General features: G+C 38.7%; 2 protein-coding genes across 3 annotated transcripts in view; one reads left to right on the top strand and one right to left on the bottom strand.

Moving 5' to 3' along the window:
- LOC134822317 (uncharacterized) overlaps positions 1–20,184 on the bottom strand; it is a 142,053-nt gene that overhangs the window by 69,905 nt on the left and 51,964 nt on the right. Inside the window, exon 8 of the mRNA XM_063833307.1 lies at positions 8,807–8,898. Coding sequence (XP_063689377.1) covers positions 8,807–8,898 — 92 coding nt within the window. The remainder of the gene's footprint in view (positions 1–8,806; positions 8,899–20,184) is intronic.
- LOC134821869 (rhodopsin-like) lies at positions 11,277–19,506 on the top strand. 2 transcript variants are annotated; one of them, XM_063832678.1, is made up of 12 exons: positions 11,277–11,430; positions 11,588–11,728; positions 12,151–12,262; positions 13,497–13,624; positions 14,151–14,274; positions 14,574–14,643; positions 14,852–14,954; positions 15,184–15,344; positions 15,508–15,567; positions 16,646–16,754; positions 16,900–16,997; positions 18,546–19,506. In XM_063832678.1, the coding sequence occupies exons 1-12, from the start codon at positions 11,286–11,288 to the stop codon at positions 18,621–18,623; spliced, it is 1,329 nt and encodes a 442-aa protein (XP_063688748.1). In that variant the 5' UTR covers positions 11,277–11,285; the 3' UTR covers positions 18,624–19,506. The 2 variants fall into 2 exon arrangements, with proteins under 2 accessions (XP_063688748.1, XP_063688749.1); XM_063832679.1 differs by lacking the exon at positions 15,508–15,567 and having other exon boundaries at positions 18,546–19,478.

Here is a 20,184-nt window from a genome sequence, read left to right as displayed (position 1 = left end):
ATATCTATTAAGTATCTTTTATTAGAATTAAATTCATAAAACGCGTCCACCACGGTGTTTGCCTTTATGACTGATTCCGTTCATAGCTAAATTCTTAATGCACATAATTGTTAAATTATTCAACATATTTACTCTAACAAGTTAGTAATTTTTGAATGAATCCCACTAACCGCAAACAAAGTACTTGATGATTACAGGAAGGAATTGTTGGCCGCTAGCTGTAGAGTGTAGAGTTTTCCAATAACTAGCTGGCTATTAAATCACGTGATATTTGTTCACTTTTAAACCTATCGCAATAAGGTACCAATCAGAGCACGTGATCACAACGTTATTCAAAATCAAATCACTTGTCAACTATTAAGCCTCTCATCATAAATCATGAATATGTCAGTACCCCATATTTTACTCATTGCTTCTTGAATCACAGTTTCAACATCATGAATATGTCAGTACCCCATATTTTACTCGTTGCTTCTTGAATCACAGTTTCAACTTAAATTACTGTGTTTATCGTGCGCAACTTAAAATGCTAGACTAAACTAAGCAGTAAAAACTAAAATAGTAGGTCTTCATCCATAAAGCTTCAAAGCCATGGTTATAAGTTTGTAACTTTGAAACCTTAAGGCTTGGAAGTTACAACTCGCTGATCGGATCCGGAGTAGAATATAGATTTACTCATGAGACTGGAGACAGTGGGTTAAAGTTATTCAACGAATGTTACCATCCTTATTATAATACACGCTAACAGCATTCAGCTCCCTTACTCTCTATTCTCTAGTCGTAATATAGTTGTTAGGTTTACGTCTTTTGTTGCAACTGCTTGGGATATTTACTTTGTCACTTTGTCAGCGATTCTTGGTTTTGATCAATCAAACGTGCTAGTAACCAGTTAGCAATCAGTTAACAACCAGTTAGCAATCAGTTAGTAACCAGTTAGCAATCAGTTAGTAACCAGTTAATAACCAGTTAGCCATCAGTTAGCAACCAATTAGCAACCTGCTAGTAACCAGTTAGCAATCAGTTAGTGACCAGTTAGTGACCATTTAGTAACCAGTTAGTAACCAGTTAGTAACCAGTTAGTAACCAGTTAATAACCAGTCAGTTACCTATTAGTAATCAGTTAGTAACCAGTCAGTTAACTGTTAGCAACCAGTATAAGTAACCGGTTAACAACCAGTTAGTAACCGGTTAACAACCAGTTAGCAACCAGTTAGTAAGGGGGGGGGGATCATGTTATTTTTTGTCCGTTTTTGTCCGTTTTTGTCCGTTAATTTTTGTCCGTTTTGAAAATATAGCTGCCAAACGGACAAAAACGGACAAAAACGGACAAAAACGGACAAAAATTGTAACTTTTGATTTAAATTTTCTCCACAATTTGTAACAGGCTATCTGCAGAAATGGGTAGCCCGGTTAATGACCATGGTCCTTTCTCAAACTTTTAATCTTCAATTAGGCACAAAGAATAGTCTACACATTTTTTAATAACATAAAAAGGGATGAAAAGTTTTATTACTGGAGAGTAAAACTTTGTTAAACACAAAGATTCTTGAGCACATTTTGAGTTAGACTCAAATGCGCTTAAAAACATTTTAGTATATAACAATAAATTATGTTAACAATAACACCAAAAATAATTATAAATTGAACAAATTATTGAGAGATGAAAGAGAGGAAAAGGAGGAGGGGGGACTGAGGAGGGGGACTGAGGAGGGAGAGGAGGGGGGCTGAGGAGGAGTGAGACTGAGAAGGAGAACTGGGGAGGAGGAATGAATAGGAGGAGGAGAAGAAGGACTCAAGAGGAGGACTGAGGAGGAGGAGGACTAAGGAGAAGGATGAGGAGGAGGACCCAAGAGGAGGAGGACCCAAGAGGAGGAGGACCCAGGAGGAGGACCCAGGAAAAGGCCCCAAAAGGAGGACTGGGGAGGAGGAGGACTGATGAGGACTGATGAGGACTGATAAAGAGGACTAAGGACGAGGAGGAGGAGGAGGAGAAGGAGGAGGAGAAGGAGTGAGCAGTGAGGAGGAGGACTGATGAGGAGGAGGTGTATGAGGAGGAGAAAGGAGATGAAGGAAGGAGATGAAGGATGAGGATAAGGAGGACTGAGGAGGAGGACTGGTGAAGAGGACTGATGAGGAGGAGGACTGAGAATGGGAGGACTTAGGAGGACTGAGGAGGGGAGGACTTAGGAGGAAGAGGAGGATTGAGGAGGAGGAGGACTGAGGAGTAGAAGGAGAAAGAAGACTGAGGAGGATCAGGAGGACCCAGGAGGAGGAAGAAGAGGAGGAGGACTGAGGAGGAGAAGGAGGACCCAGGAGGAGGAACCAGGAAGAAGAGGAGGAGGAGGACTGAGAAGGAGGACTGAGAAGGAGAAGGAGGACTGATGAGGAGGATGAGGATGAGGAGGAGGGTGACTGGGGAAAGGATTGAGGAGGAGGAAGACTGAGGAGGAGGAAGAGGAGAAGGACTGAGGAGGAGAAGGACTGAGGAGAAGGAAGAGGAGGAGGACTGAGGAGGAGGACCCAGGAGGAGGAGGACACAGGAAAAGGCCCCAGGAGGAGGAGGATGACTTGGGAGGAGGAGGACTGATGAGGACTGATGAGGAGGAGAAGTAAGTGGATGAAGAGGATGAGGAGGACTGAGGAGGAGGACTGGTGAGCAGAAGGAGGAGGACCCAGGAGGAGAAGGAGGAGGAGGAGGATAACTGAGGAGGAGGAGAAGGACTGAGGAGGAGAAGAGGGATCCAGGAGGAGAACCCAGGAGGAGGAGGAGAAGGACTGAGGAGGAGGACTAAGAAGAAGGAGGACTGATGAGGAGGATGAGGAGGAGGGTGACTGCGGAAAGGACTGAGAAGGACTGAGGAGGAGAATGCGGACTGAGGAGGAGGAACCAGGAAAAGGAGGGGGAGGACTGAAGAGGAGGACTGAGAAGGCGAAGGAGGACTGATGAGGAGGATGGGGATGAGGAGGAGGGTGACTGGGGGAGGACTGAGGAGGAGGGTGACTGGGGGAGGACTGAGGAATATGAGGAAGACTGAGGAGGAGGAGGAAGAGGAGAAGGACTGAGGAGGAAGACTGAGGAGGAGGAGGAGGACTGAGGAGGAGGAGGAGGAGGACTGAGAAGGAGGAGGACTGAGGAGGAGGAGGAGGAGGAGGAGGAGGAGGAGGAGGAGGAGGAGGAGGAGTGAATAGGAGGAGGAGGGGGACTGGGCAGGACTGAGGAGGAGGACTGAGGAAAAGGATGAGGAGGAGGACTAAGAAGGAGGACTGAGCTGAGGAAGAGAACTGAGGACTGAGGAGGAAGAGGAGGAGGATGAAGAGGAGGTGGACCCAAGAGGAGGAGGTCCCAGGAGGAGGACCCAGGAGGAGGACTCAGGAGGAGGAGGAGGATGACTGAGGAAGACTGAGGAGGAGGAGGAAGCATCTAAATATTATTTCCATTTTTGTTATTTTTTGTCCATTTTTGTCTGTTTTTGTCCGCTCTATTTTTTGTCCGTTTTGATAATATAGGGTTCCGAACGGAAAAAACGGATAAAAAACAGGATCCCCCCTGGAGGAGGAGGAGGAGAAGGATGACTGAGGAGGAGGACTAAGAAGAAGGAGGACTGATGAGGAGGATGAGGAGGAGGGTGACTGCGGAAAGGACTGAGAAGGACTGAGGAGGAGAATGCGGACTGAGGAGGAGGAACCAGGAAAAGGAGGGGGAGGACTGAAGAGGAGGACTGAGAAGGCGAAGGAGGACTGATGAGGAGGATGGGGATGAGGAGGAGGGTGACGGGGGGAGGACTGAGGAGGAGGGTGACTGGGGGAGGACTGAGGAATATGAGGAAGACTGAGGAGGAGGAGGAAGAGGAGAAGGACTGAGGAGGAAGACTGAGGAGGAGGAGGAGGACTGAGGAGGAGGAGGAGGAGGACTGAGAAGGAGGAGGACTGAGGAGGAGGAGGACTGAGGAGGAGGAGGAGGAGGAGGAGGAGGAGGAGGAGTGAATAGGAGGAGGAGGGGGACTGGGCAGGACTGAGGAGGAGGACTGAGGAAAAGGATGAGGAGGAGGACTAAGAAGGAGGACTGAGCTGAGGAAGAGAACTGAGGACTGAGGAGGAAGAGGAGGAGGATGAAGAGGAGGTGGACCCAAGAGGAGGAGGTCCCAGGAGGAGGACCCAGGAGGAGGACTCAGGAGGAGGAGGAGGATGACTGAGGAAGACTGAGGAGGAGGAGGAAGCATCTAAATATTATTTCCATTTTTGTTATTTTTTGTCCATTTTTGTCTGTTTTTGTCCGCTCTATTTTTTGTCCGTTTTGATAATATAGGGTTCCGAACGGAAAAAACGGATAAAAAACAGGATCCCCCCTGGAGGAGGAGGAGGAGAAGGATGACTGAGGAGGAGGACTGAGGAGGACTGAGGAGGAGGACTGAGGAGGACTGAGAAGGAGGAGGACTGAGGAGTACTGAGGAGGATCGCTGAAGAGGATGGCTGAGGAGGATGGCTGAGGAGGATGACTGAGGAGGATGACTGAGAGGGAGGAGGAGGAGGACTGAGAAGGAGGAGGAGAAAGAGGACCCAGGAGGAGGACTCAGAAGGAGGAATGAGGAGGACTCAGAAGGAGGAATGAGAAGGAGGAGAAGTGAGGAGGAGGAGGAGGAGGACTGAATAGGAGGAGGAGGGGGACTGGGGGAGGACTGAGGAGGAGGAGTACTGACGAAAAGGATGAGGAGGAGGACTGAGGAGAAGGACTGAGGACTGAGGAGGAAGAGGAGGAGGATGAAGAGGAGGAGGAGGACCCAGGAGGAGGAGGACTGAGGAGGATGATGAGGACTGCAGAGGAGGAGGACTGAGGAGGACTGAGGAGGACTGAGGAGGATGGCTGAGGAGGATGGCTGAGGAGGAGGAGGAGAAGGTGGAAGAGGAGGAGGAGGAGGAGGAGGAGGAGGAGGAGGAGGAGGAGGAGGAGGAGGAGGAGGAGGAGGAGGAGGAAGCATCTAAATGTTATTTCAATTTTTGTTATTTTTTGTCCGTTTTTGTCCGTTTTTGTCCGTTTTTGTCCGCTTTATTTTTTGTCCGTTTTGAAAATATAGCTGCCAAACGGACAAAAACGGACAAAAAAACATGATCCCCCCCCCCCCCCCCCTTAGTAACCGGTTAACAGTCAACACCACTTCCAATTATTAATTTTGATTAGATCTTTGATACACGTTACACGTATTAGTAATAGGGTAATATGATTAACGTCAATTTGAAGATCAAATATCCATCTTTGGAGACACGTCATACTACACGAGCTTGTTAATGAAACACACAAAATTTGTAGTTTATATTTGCTACCAACTTAAATCATTTGTTATACGGTCGTGTTGCTATTAATAATTACGTTTGTATCAACGTTTCCTAACTCAAGTTACGATTAAATTTGGTATTTAAATGTACTTTATGGTTTATTTTATTGGTTTAGTTGACTTAACTACGCGGAGTCCAAAACCCCGTGCTCGTAAGGACCACGTAAACCGCGAACTACAATTTGTTAATAAATTGAATAAAGTTATATAATTGAATAGTTTGATGCAGCTGAATCTAAATACTTCATATTCTTGACCAGTTTTAATATAAGTATTAAATTATATATTTAATACTTATACAAGTGTTGATTTAAGTATTAATTATGTAGTTCAATCTCAGTAGGAGTGGAACTCAATAACATACCGTCACATACGTATTGATTTGTAAATGCTACTATATTATATATAACTTTAATAGTCTATACGATGCGTTACGCGTATAAAGTATAAACCATGTGGCGGCCATCTGGTTATTTAGCTGCAATAAAATTGGTACAGACTCCTTGAGTTGCTCTACATTGAGGTATTATATTTCTCATTATGTCTATGATGAGAACAAGTCTTCCAGAAATATTCCATTTATTATAATATGTACGATGTGCTAGTAGTAGTACGCGTAGTCATGCTGCGTAGTCATGGCTTCTGCACCTAGTTAGCAATCACAGATTCATAAACGCATGGTACAGACGTCTTAAGTTTGCTTCATATTCTGCTATTTTATTTATAATTAAAATTGTCTATACTTCGATTGTTTAGTGATACCACTTTCACATCTGGTGAAGTATTATAGTTACCACCTGCTTACTGGTTATTCAAAGTTGGTGATGGTTGCGAGCAACTTGAGCTGTTCAGAACAAATCCATAAATTCTTTTGTCCATCCTCGGACCATAGAGCATGCTCCGCTTGTTCTCAGATCTCGATAGCAATCTGTTCAGTCCGAATAGAGTTGGACTTGCCCTTTCATCACCATTCTAATGAATCGTTTATGATGGAAGCTCGCGATCACCTATCTTCACTACAATATCACTTATATCAAATAAAGAAATACCTTTAGAATTCAAAGCGTGCCAAGCATCGATTTCGATTTTCGACCAATCTGAAGTTCCAGATGAATTGCTTTTTTAACGGTAAGAACATATGCTTATGGTCAGGGACTGTTCAGAACATACTACGAATTATAGAACTTATTTTTATCTTCGTTTAAAAATAAGATTTTCTGGAATGCCTTTTTGAATGGGGTTATATTTTTTTCCAAAAATGTTTCAACAATTTTTATATTGAGGAAAAAAATGAGACAGCCGTATGCAGATAAAATCATCAAAGTTCAAACTATATGAGCATAGTTAGAGATCCCACTCTCAAACCTTTATGTGACATTTCTCAATTCTCTATAAACCAATTTATCTTTAATGATGTTAACCCTAATTGTATTCCATTATAATATCGTTAAATTACAATTTGAACACAAACCCGTGAATTTCCTTTGATGTATGATAACTGCGCGAATGATGTATCAGAAACTATTTGGCGGGTTGTTATTACAAGATATAATTCTCAACAGAACACTCTCGTTACTGCCAGTAATTGTTTTCTCCGACGACTTAATTCAGCACAATTAAGGGCTTAGTGCACTTAACTGTTACTAAAGTTTCTTAGTTCCTTCTTTTTCATTAACATAACGATTTGTTGGCAGCCCCTACCAACTAGTTTTATTTGTATATTCATCCAGCCCGAACAAGCTTAAATCTCATTTTAATGCAACGTCCATTTACGTTACATTGGTGTATTTTTGAAGGGGTATTTCTAGCCATACCAACTAGACTTCATAAGTGAACACTTATGCAGATAATACAAAGCCAAAGCAGTTATAACACTAACAAATTGGTGGGTGGCATTCTCTGTTGTAAGAAACCATTTAGTTTTTGTACCAAATTGTCAAGATAAGAGGGATATGAATACTTTCAATATTTCATTTCATTTGTCAGGGCGCAAGCTATCACGTGCTCTATGCTAATCATTAAAACTTATGTCGTGTCGTGGGGCCTACTCTCATCTCCTCAGCAATCACTAAATCACATTGATATATTGCCCCAACATGTTCATGTGCGGTATGATCTACCATTTCAACATGTATGATACATGGTCTCAATGTCATCTCTTTTTGTTATTAAGAAGTTCAGACGTGAAATTATATTTCGCCAATACTCCTCGTGCAATATATCAGTGGTCTGGGTTCACTATGAAAAGTTTCAGGCATATTTTCTTAGGTTTATTGAAGTTGTCCCGGATAGTGTTTCCAGGTTCACAGCTTACAAACATTTGATAAATCTCTCTTCTAGGGATCGACAATAACCATAATGAGATAAAAATGCATAATTCAGAGATAAGCCGCATATCATAAATTTAAAACAAAAATGTATTCAAAGTTTTCTCATTTTCTCTGTATGTTACTGCAGTCCCCTCTACTAAACATTCATATTATGATAATTATCATCTTTTAAAAATCTGGCATTGTAACTACTTCCCTTCAAAGCACCTTAACCTTACTACTTTACTAGCAAACCAACCGATTATAAATAAAAGAAATAGTCGCTACCCCACAAGATAAGAAGTTGGTAAGATTGCGGGTAACCAATCATGCAGCCTAAAGGTATTGATTTTTGTCAGCAAAAGTTAACAATTTTACTTCATAACGATGCAAAGTCGCGATGGCAATTGAAACTTTTAACTGCTTCCCTGCAAAGCACCTTAAACTAGCAGACCAACCAATTACAAACAATTGAGCTTCGTCTCAACCACATAAGTATTTGTTGTATTCGATAACCGGTAAAATTTGCTAACTCAACAAGAACAACTGGTGGTGGAGTCACTTCACCACAAGTCAAAGCTTCATAAGATTGAGGGTTGAGAAGATGAGGGTAACCAATCATGGTAACCAATCATGGTAACTAATCATGGTAACCAATCATGGTAACCAATCATGGTTACAAATCATGGTTACCAATCATAGCTACCAATCATGGTTACCAATCATGGTTACCAATCATGGTTACCAATCATGGTTACCAATCATGGTTACCAATCATGGTAACCATTGAACCCTAAAGATATTGCACCCTAAGGATATTGATTCTTGTCTGCAAAAGTTACCATTTCTCCCGGTAGGTTATTTGATAAGTGATTAATTAACTTTCTCTCCCCCAACCCTCGTACAGAAGAATCGTTTATAGGTGGTTAAGTGTAACAACCAATGAATAGTCATCCTCGCTGGGGGATCATTCACGCGTCGTATTCGTATAAATATTGCTCATTTTAAGTTGGGTACCATAAATGAAGCAACTTTTTTCCGTGAGGTTTTTATTTGAGAATTTTTTTGTTCAACGTAGAGTGTTGAAGATAGCAATTTTCTGTCGTAATATTTACTTAAAAAATGATTTCTTGCAAACATGAGATTAACGATTGATTTGAGTCTTACCTGACTGTCTTCGTTGTGTTCACAAGGAATCATGACTTGGTCTCCGTGTTCGCAAGAGATGTGGTTTGACGGGATGTTAGCGTACGGCATCTCTGAAAATAATTGTTATCAAATCCAGAAAGATGATGCTACAATTTTATATTGTCAAGATTGCTAGTCGCTAAACAGTTTTATTGGATCGTAGAGTTATGATTTGAATCTGAGGAAAACCGCCATATTACTTTAATTTCGATATTCTAAGAAAATCCGTCACTTTCATTAAATGATTTCCGATTGGCTTGTAAAGTAACACACATTTTTCGCATAGTTTTGATTCTGAGAAATAAAAGTTATAGAAGATTTCTGGCCGCTCGCATTAAATTACATTCATTTAATACTTTTATTAATACTTAGGGGCCAAAGAATCTGGCTGGCCTGTAAAGTTACACAACTTTTATTTTATTTAGATTCTCAGAAAGTCAGGTTATAAATAGAACTTTCATTTCAAGATTTCCGGTAATATGATTGGCATGTAAACTCGCACTTCTGACGACATCGCACTATCGTTAATTAATGTAATAATTGTCGACTTCACGCTTGATGTTTTGATACATTAAATTTGAATCTACACGAATTAACGATAATATTAATCTTCCCGAATATTGCTTTGATTTCTCTTTAACCGTTGCTCAATATCCTTATGTAAGATGATATTTTAGACGTGATGACGTGTGCTCGTTGTACCGCTGCTTGAATGAGCATCAAATATTTCACATGACCATGTATTATCTCTATTGTATGAGGCCTGTCTAACATAATGATTGCTGATTTTAAGTAGGCATAAGTGAAGCTCAGGATAATAGCGCCGCCCAGTAGGTCTAACATAATAATATGATGATCATGACGTACTTATCATCCAACAGAGGATTATGCTATAGATAAAATATCGTTCAACCTGAACGATAACAAAGAAGTTAACATAACTTCTTTGTTTCCATAACGAGAGGGAGCGTTTATACTTATAGATCTTTTTATAGAATATCACATACAGCCAGTTTCGAAGTGGATAATATGTACTAGTATGTACAAGTGTATACAATTGTAGAGCTCTGTGTGCTTGAATCTCTTTATTATTTTCAAGCTTCGACATTTATAATGCAGGGTATAAATACCCATTTATTTCGCTGTTGTCCAAAAAAGTTACTATAAACGTTTAAATATTGGTAAATACTTGTTTGACACATTTTTAGTTTTTACTTCAAATTTGCCGAAATCACGTATAATTAAGTATTTATTATTTAATATCCATGAATATTGGGGAAATTGGTAGATCACCGACCGGCTATAAGCCGGTTATAAGCCGGCTATAAACCGGCTTATAGCCGGCTACAATTTTTATAGCCGGCTATAAGCCGGCTTATAGCCGGTTAGTAGCCGCTTACATTTGTTGTTGAGCGACGGCTTTTAGCCGGTTATAAGCCGGCTATTAGCCGTTTAGGTATCGGCTATAAGAAATTCAGTGAAAACGGCTATTAGCCGGTTATAAGCCGGCTATTAGCCGTTTAGGTATCGAAAGTGGTTATAAGCCGGCTATAAGCCGGCTATAAGATATTAACTTAACTTCATCGTACTGAACTGAGTTAATATCTTATAACCGGCTTATAGCCGGCTTATAACCACTTTCGATACCTAAACGGCTAATAGCCGGCTTATAACCGGCTAATAGCCGTTTTCACTGAATTTCTTATAGCCGGCTCCTGACTATCGTTCAGTACGATGTAGTTGAGTTAATATCTTATAACCGGCTTATAGCCGGCTTATAACCACTTTTAATACCAAAACGGCTAATAGCAGGCTTATAACCGGCTAATAGCCGTCGCTCAACAACAAATGTAAGCGGCTACTAACCGGCTATAAAAATTGTAGCCGGTTAGTAGCCGGCTTATAGCTGGTCGGTGATCTACCAACTGTATGTGGTCTCACAATTCAACAGCAGTGCAGCTCTGTTTAACTAACTCAACTTATCCATTCTTGGTAAACCGTTCCTTAAATTCCTATCGAAGTTATCTGTGCCTTCTTGGGTGGTTAGCGATTTATTTATAGACCCAGAAAACCATACCTTACAAGTTTTCAGGTCCTAATTGTATGTGATGGCATGATTTATGAAACAGAAGACTTATAAAAACTGTTATCGTCCCCGAGTTAGCGTGGCTGATATTTACCCTTAGTATTTAACTTCATATTTATGTTTTCTTGAAATGTTCCTTCCTCAATCGCCAACCATACTTTACCGTCGCGACGGCACCGTTTTATATTACTGCTTTACGCGTTTTAAAGCATTTTGTTATTTACTACCTTTCCACTACATACGAATTCTAAAATATACGCCTTTTTTAAACAGCCAAAAGCGATTTTTGAGACTGTAAATGCTATCTTTTCTTTTTTCAAAAAATCTATACTCGCTGGTTCGCTGAAACTTTATAACAGGTTTTACAAAAGCATGAATCTCCGCCCTCATGTAGGACCCGTAGAAGCCATGGCAGGTGCCAATTATTCGGACTTAGAGGGGGAGTTTGAGTCGGACCCTAAAGCTGTCTACATGCTCGCTGGACTCCTGGCCCTCAATTGCTTCCTCAGTGTTTTCGGTGGGTTTGAGTTTAGATAACGATAAGTGTGGTGTTAATTTTCATATTAATCACCAATTAACTATTACTATTATTAATTGCGTATATCTATCTCTGTCTTATCAGTTATCTCTGACTCAGCTATGTCTTATTCGTGTCTAATGTTTTACCTCCGCAGGTAATGCCCTAATACTCTACACATTTATCCGAGAAAAGCCGTTAGGACCACCGTTAAGGACCATTCTGTGCCATCTGGCCGTTACTAATCTAGTAATAGCGGGTATTGGGGAACCGATGGTGGTTATTTCGGGATTCAATCGTAAGTAGTGTTAGAATTAACAGTGTTATTGAGAATTTTTCAGTTATTTAGAATATATATTCGCATGTATCCACACTATATTTACATTACACGTTCAACGTGATATCGTTATCATCACATATAGACAGCATGAGAGTAGGCCTGGCCATCTCGAAGTGGTTATTGAGAATGGCTGAAGAAACTGTTAACACAACTGCATTCAAACAGCATGGTGACATTACTGTGACATTTGATACAGTATTAAACAATTACCAATCCAGTTTTTAAAAATAATTAAGACGTCCTATCAAGACAGAATAAGACAATTTACAGACAGAATCGAATAATTTTGTGTGTTATTATTATTAATACAGCACTATGGAGGAAGATTTTTAAACATAATTGAATAATTTGTCTCATAATTGAATAATTTGTCTCTGCAGTGAAGTGGGTGTTCGGGGAGATGGGACGTAAGATTGAAGCCTACACTGTAACAGCTAGTGGTCTCATGGCTATGAGCTTACTTGCCTTCGTCTCCATCGAGAGATACCTCAGGTTTCATTATTTTTGTTATTTGTTAACTTATTGCTTTTTTCTCTGAATATTACGGGCTATTTTATTTTATGTATAGCCAAATTTATGGGCTTTTGCGTTTGGGGAAACGTTTTTCATCAAGGTTTCTATCTTATCCGAGAAACTAATCCGAGGATTGACATTGAATGTCAGTATTAATTTTCCTACAATATTGCAATACAAAATAGTATATTCTCCAGAGAAACACGGGCTAATAGCCTTTATGACATCATCTTAAGGCTCAATCGATGTGATATGGTTGAAGGATTAGAGGGTGAATTGTCTAGTCAGATTTTAAAAGCCTCTTATTTCAACTGAAGGGTCGAGACAAATAGTACCGTTATAAGAGTTGGTGATTGTCTCGACTGTAATACAGCAACAATAAGAGAACATTACCCAAGAGCATGTTAGAGTCTCGCAGATTTTCGCTTTTCCTAGCAATTTAGCAAGTCTCGGTGCTTTGCAGTTTACAGACATGCCTTGATGATGTCATAAAAGCGTTCAATTAGCAATACGGTTAGTCAGTGAAATTGCAGGGCAAATGTCGAGACATACGCCCTCGCAGATGTCATAAACGCTTTAAAATTTTACATGAAATGGTATATTTGATGCGGTTAGCAGGTTACAAGTTTAAATTGTGCATCCGAATTCTTAAAAGTTTTAATTTTTGATCAGTCATTTTTAAATGATAACCGGAGCACTTTAAAGGGATACTACTATTGGTTATTCGTTCCTTTAAATATCGAATAAATTAATCAGGAGCCTGCATTTTGAATTTAAAATGGAGATAACTATATATTGGTGAACTGTCAGTTTTGAGTAGCACCTAGTTAACTTTAAGTGACGCCACTTAAAGTTGACTAAGTGCTGGTAAAATAGCAAACATTTAAAGGGCAGAACATTTGGTAATAATTCAAAGGAAATAGTTAACAAATCGGTCATTGTCTGGTTACAAAACGCCTCGTCGTCCAATATTGTTGTCAAATTTTAAAAGCCTCGTTATGCAATCATCAAAAGGAAGACAAATCACAATTCCGCTTATTAACTACCTATATATTAAATATTTCTGGTTACAGCTTAAACCAGAAACGACATTTTGATAAAGTTTTTCAACAAAAACTTTCAGGATAACCCAAGTTTAAATTTTAGCACCACTCTATTTCAATGATTAACTCTAAAATCTCTCATACCAAAATTTTATCGATTTCCGTTTCAGGGTGACGCCAGGTCAAAGATTTAGAATAACGGAAGCAACCAGTGTCCGGTTCTGCACTATCATGTGGACCTATAACATAGTGTACGCCTCATTGCCCTTTTATGGGATTGCAGCGTGGAGAGGGGAGGGTAAGTTAGTTGCATTATTAAAACTTTAAAAGATAACAATCGCAAAATATGCCAAACAAAGGACCTTGATACAATGCAGGGTTGCTGGGAGAGGGGGGGGGCTGTACAATTATACTCTTTTTGAGAGAGCAATATATTGAGAGCTGAGGAGATAATGTTAGCTTTGCGACACCCAAATAAATAAGGTTTCGCCCCAAAATGTATGATCACAATATACAATATTGTAAGTGGTTATTAATATATAATAATATCTATTAGCGAAGTGCTGGCCTATTCATGCTTTCTAGTGTAGACTTCTCCGTTCAACATGTCTCATAGTAAATATACTCTTCCATTCTAGTCTATCCCTTGCTAAGTTCACTAAGTTCGTAAAATCGCATTGTAAGTGGTAACCTGTTGAGATTTGAGGGTCTCGTTCAAAATAAACATTGTAATAACTAATCCTACAATTTCACAATCGAACAATTTCACAATCGAACAATTTCACAATTTCACAGTTTCATAATTTCACAGTTTCACAACTCAGGTATTGGAATATCTAACTCATTATCCTGGAATACGGATAACACAAGCGATGTTGTGTACGTGATGATCATGATGGCCACGGGATACTTCATTCCTCTTCTTATTATTACTTTCTGTTATAACAGGTTTGTTTTCCTCTTCTTATTATTACTTTCTGTTATAACAGGTTTGTTTTCTATTTCACTTTTTGAAAATGATACGTCCTAAAAGTTTCCTTTGAAGATGATACCTTTTTATAGTTACACATTGGTTTTTTGTTGTTGTTTTTGTTGTTGTTTTTGTTGTTGTTTTTGTTGTTATTTTTGTTGTTGTTTTTTGTTGTTTTTTTGTTGTTTTTTGTTGCTGTTTTTTGTTTTTGTTATTTGTTATTGTTTTTCTCCAGAAACTGACATTATTTTAAAACATTAACACCCCTACTTTACAGAATTCTACATTTTGTGAAGCAGGCAGTAGATGTATACGAAGAACACGATAAGGTTGGAATCAACATACCAGTGAGTTACTATTTTTCATGCTTCGGTTTCTCTTTTTAAAAATTGTAATGTGTATTGTGTACCAAACTATTATTCATGTTTTGACCATAGGACAACTATTAAAGTTAATTCTGTCGAATATCAGGTTACTTAGAGACCGTAAGGCTGTTGGAGTTAACAGTAAAAAAGTAAGAATATAAATTAAAAGATAACAATCATTCGATTTCAGCCGGAGGGAATGACTATGGAAACCCAAATGTCAAAGACTAACGCCAGTCAAACGGGTATAGGAACTGCTTCAGGAAATGAATCATCGCTCATAAACGCTAATGGTATGTGACAGCTGGTTACCTGGTGACCTGTTACCTGGTTACCTGTTAGATAATAGCTAAGAAGGAGTCAGTTAAGAATGAGATAAGAGACAGGCTAGTCTGAGACAGGAGAATCTGAGTATAATTCCACGATAAAATCAGAGTGATAAGCAGTTGAATTTACTGCTATTGTAGAAAAGTAATTTCTACTTCGTTCTGTTGTTGGTTTTTGACTTTCGCAAATTTCCAGAAGAAGCCTCCCGCGGCAGAGATAACTCCAAAGCACCGCAGACCTCCAATGTAGAATCCACCGAGGGTGGGGGTGGAACCAGTGCAGTTGGAGGAGGAGGAGGGATCTCTAAGACGTCTAACAGTGCGGATCCTAACGATGAACCCAGGAGTCGGATTAAGGTACATAACAGTGGATATTCCATAATTTCAGTTTAAGTAGAAGACTTGAGAAAGCCGCTAACTTCTGCATGAATTTTGGTTCAAAAAAATGTCTCGTTCAGAAACAATCATTGTTGCATTGCAGAAAATCACAGCAATATTTTAATCACTAATCCTGGAGCAGGGCGATGGCTACCAAATCCTTAGCCAAGAAAGCACGAAGGATAAAAAATCAACCATCAGGGTAACCATCTTCGCATGTGTAGTGATGTAATGTGCACGCTTGCGAAATTGCAAACTTGTAAACTTGTAGACTTGAAAACTTGTAAACGTGTAGACTTGAAAACTTGAAAAGTTGTGAACTTGTAAACATGAAAATGGATTTAGTTATTAGTATTACTAATATATTCTGACCTAATAAAGTCTTCAAGTGCAATCGCTTGTATTTCACTGAAACCATTCTTCTCGATTTAATGCTTGCTGGGTATTTGGCATCTAAAATCGAATTATAGTCTATATTATAATCTACATGATTCAAAATCAATTGTCTCTGACCTCCACTGATCGAAACAAAAAGATCTATTTGGTAGGAAATCTGAAAAGAACCAACAATTCTATTTGACCAACCTCTGTTGAACTAAAGGCATACAAATCATGACTCTAAAGTCTAAAGTCATGATAGCCAAGTAGCGCTGAATCTATCAAGCCCCTTTAAACTTTAGGCTTGAAAGTTTAAAGCCGCTTATATTTAATATTTAGCTCTGCAACTGTGTAAACAAACATTGCATTGGTCACATGATGGCAGTCTGTGACTAGCTGCTGCATCTAATCATTAAAAAATACTTGCTGGTCTTATTCTTCAGCTAGTAAGTCTAGTATAGACATTTAATTCAGTAATAATATAGATATGATTAGATCATGAAGTTGTTGTTGTTGTTATTGATAATGATTGAACGCACGATGAACATAACTATTAACTTCGGATTTCAAAGACGTTTTTGCAAATGAAATTTGAATAAGGATGGTTTAAATTTAAAAGCAAAATTAATGATATAGAATTGGGTTTTTTTAATCGTATAGCATGAGTTGACTAATTTTGCCTGCTCTTGGTCCGATCTTTTGAAAACGGTTTCTCTTTTAAACAGTTTCTCATCCGTACATTCTACCATTGAACGATAACCCCAACTTTTAAACGATTCTTTAACTGGTTAAAGTAGATGTTTTATAACCTTTAAAGCATGAATCTGTGATTGATTCAGGACCAGATTTATGATCTAATTAAATATCAAAATTCATGAGCTAACTCCTGATCAACTTCACAGGCAGCTGAGAAGAAGATCAGCAACGTTGTGGCTATTATCATCGTATCATTCTTTGTCTCGTGGACCCCCTATACCATAGTCAACCTTCTCGTCACCTTCGACAGAGCTGGTTTATTTACTAATAACTAGAAAATTGTATGTTTATTTATTGTTATCGATCGTAACTTACTCGACTATTACGAATTTTGCTGTAAAGCTCCTTTTTTTACCTGCATAAAGTCTATTAAAAAATTAAACCACACCCTCTTTTTCAGACTTCTTCGCTAAGGGAATCACTGCAACTATTCCAGCTATGCTAGCCAAGACTTCCACGGTCTGGTCCCCGATAATCTATTGTTTCATGAACGGAGAGGTGACTGTTGTTTAACATTAGCTCAGATTCGTTTACATTTGTTCAGATTTATTCAGATTTATTCAGATTTATTCAGATTTATTCAGATTTATTCAGATTTGTTCAGATTTGATCACACTTGTTCAGGTTTGATAAGACTCGTTCAGATTTGAACTATTATATGACTTTTAAAATAGTTGTCTAGTCGGTCAAATTTCACGGGTCACATTGCAATCGTATGACTCAAAATGCCCCAGTTTTGACCTTACAAAGTTATAAATTACGATTGTCATGTGATCCAAAAAACTCAACTCGCTTATTATTTATATTGGACAAAAGAGCATAGGGTAAAGCACATAATTTTGTCATTTTTGGTAATTTTCCGACTGCCTGATATAAACCATGGGTTTTAACCTCGTCTGAAATTCCGATTTAGATGAAACCTCCACCATGTTATAGTAGACAGTCTAGGCAAGTTCTAACACAAAAATGATCGAAATTGCTGGGGTTGAAGATGTTCAAAAAAATTATTTTGAAAAAATGACAAAATTAGGTGACTTTACTTAATTTTGTCACCCCGAACCTAATTTTGTCACTTGAAGATTGTGCAAAAAGTAACCGTTTCTCGGTATTTTAGACTACCTGGATGCATCATTCGAGCGCTTTTTTACCAACATTGACCTCAAAAATCCCAAAGATATGATGTTTTCATAGTTTTGTAGCTTGATGAAAAGATGACACTTTTTGGGTATCTAATCTTAGAAAATAGCCCCCAAATGCCCCTGAAACCACTGGCATCTTGAAAACTTTCTATGAAGCATGAATCAATATTGGTTACTGATTCACGAAACTATATTTACCAATAGCTCTTTAAAACCCAGAATTACAGTATATTTCTCGGCGAAAATATGCTATTATAAGTGTTTAAATGCTATTATAAGTGCCTTATACATATCCTATGGGCAAAAAAACTTCAGAATAGTTGTATAAGGCCATTTTCAACACAATCTGTGATTTACAAGAAATTTGAGAAAGGTCGATTTTTTTGACAAAATTAGGTACTTTTGGCAAAATCGAACCTAATTTTGTCACCCTCTGTAACTCTAACAATAATTGCGCTAGAGACTTGAAAATTTGTACGTATACTTCTGCTGTAGAAGATATTTGAAATATGCAATGGCATGAAGCTAGCTCAATTACTTTTGAAATAGCAATAAATCAAAATTTTGAAAATTCCTTAAGAAAACTTTAAGGATCTTATTTATTTTTCGGGTTAACAGTTTCGCCTTCATTTTTGACACAGATGCAAAAGAGCTAGAAACTTAAACTTTGTAGGAGCAGTTCCAGCAAAGTCTAAGCTTTCTTTTTATACACAAACCTTTTCTTTCAAGCTGAAATTCCGAGCCGAGGCAGTTTTTCAGAGCAAAATGACAAAATTAGGTACCCTGACAAAATTACGTGCCTTACCCTATTAATGTCAGAAATTTATACAATAGTATGCTCTCCACAGTAGATTGTTCTAGAATCAGATATCCATGACACAATAACATAATATCTATACTTCTTCAGGTTAGGACTGCGAACCTGCGGACTATCGCTCACCTCAAAAGAAGAATCAGGATCCTCTACTTCGGTGGACGGATTTAAACAGGAAACAGGCTCTCCCGCACAAAGAAGAGCAGTGCGCGCCCGTGCGTCCTTCCTGTCTGGGGTGTGGTCTCACCGACTACTTAGAACTTTAGAAACTTTCAGATTTTTGGTTTATGGTTAGGGTGATGCAACACACCCAAATGTGTTAAATGGACACAGAATGCATATTGCTGAGCACTGACTATCCACCTTCCTAGTTTGGTACATTAACAGACTTTAGTTAATTATGGTTTTATTTTCTAATTTTGCTTTACATGTTGCACAGTTTCACAATGATGTTTGTTTGAAAGATAGGTAATTTATGAATTTATCTGGTACAGGGGGCCGTGCAGGAATGAGGTTATATCTCCTTTAATTATACTTACAAGCTATTCACTTCAATATCAGGCTGAGGGTTTCACAACTGGTCAGAGTAATGAACATGTGTCATAATTCATGTGCAGGTACTACAATGGCTGTCAAGAAACAATATTTACTATCCTAAATCTAAATGCTTGTCCAGGTCAATATCTGGAGATCAAAAACCTCCCAACCCCTCACCCTCACCAGCATATACAACCACAACTTGTCACAGAGAGAACATGTTACCCTGTTACCATGACAACATATTGGTGTTACCATGACAACTTGTACTTTGTCATGGTAACATTATATCTGACTTACCCTTCCCCCACTGCTAGTCCCCTCAGTTGCCGTGAATCAGTACTAAATATTTTTCTTATACTAGTGGTGACTTCATTTCTGGAAATGCCCTTGCCAACTACAATTACTAAATAGAACATGTTATCATTGATCCCGTTTTTCTTTCTCGACTATGCTGATGTTTTAATTATTATTTAGTATTTGCTTCTGAAGAATAAATCTTTGGGGTATCACTTTTTATCGGTAATATTCATTATTTCTGACGAAGCGCATGTATGCAACATTTTGATTGCAAAAATCAAGACGAGGAGTTGATCCACATTTATAAGTTCTGTACTCCACCCGCACTCAATACACACCAAGAGTTGCAGATTCCAAGTCCAACTCAATGACCATTACCGTATACACCACAAACCATTCAACTTAAAATTCGCTTTATCAATTTAATTAATTTCCTTCCGACAATAAAATGCAATATATTTTACTACTTCCTCTGCATTTGTAAGGAGCAGGAATCATCAACTAATAATTTAATGAATTATATTAAATTATAAATTAATGATTGCATTTTATGTGCACCCTTCAACTTAATAAAAACTGTTCGCTCGAAAATGGTATGCAATTGCGGCGTGATGCAAAATCTGTCAGCATTGCAGAAATGAAATTATTAACTGCTTTCCAAAATCTATGCAGTCAGGATTGCAGAAATAAAAATATTGACTACGTTACTATTTAAAAATTGGTGATAAACGTTATTGCTTGTAGTTTGCGGATTAAAAATGGGCGTCATAGGCGATATAGCTACTTTTATTTGTCTTGCACATTCCATACAGGGTTGTCATTCACTGACTTTTTCGTTAAATCTTTTCATTATCAATCATGTGTTAAACTTGGTATATAACTTTTCGTAGAACAG

This window comes from Bolinopsis microptera, chromosome 10, assembly GCF_026151205.1.
Source record: "Bolinopsis microptera isolate Bmic1 chromosome 10, MBARI_Bmic_1.0, whole genome shotgun sequence".
Classification (NCBI taxonomy): domain Eukaryota; kingdom Metazoa; phylum Ctenophora; class Tentaculata; order Lobata; family Bolinopsidae; genus Bolinopsis; species Bolinopsis microptera.
This window is presented reverse-complemented; position numbering and strand designations above follow the sequence as displayed.

Bases quoted from the DNA above. Each gene is read 5' to 3' on its own strand.
- LOC134821869 (XM_063832678.1), top strand. From the start codon at position 11,286: ATGAATCTCCGCCCTCATGTAGGACCCGTAGAAGCCATGGCAGGTGCC. The intron at 14,275-14,573 runs GTTTGTTTTCCT...CCTACTTTACAG, and splicing joins ATTACTTTCTGTTATAACAG to AATTCTACATTTTGTGAAGC. The intron at 14,955-15,183 runs GTATGTGACAGC...GCAAATTTCCAG, and splicing joins ATCGCTCATAAACGCTAATG to AAGAAGCCTCCCGCGGCAGA.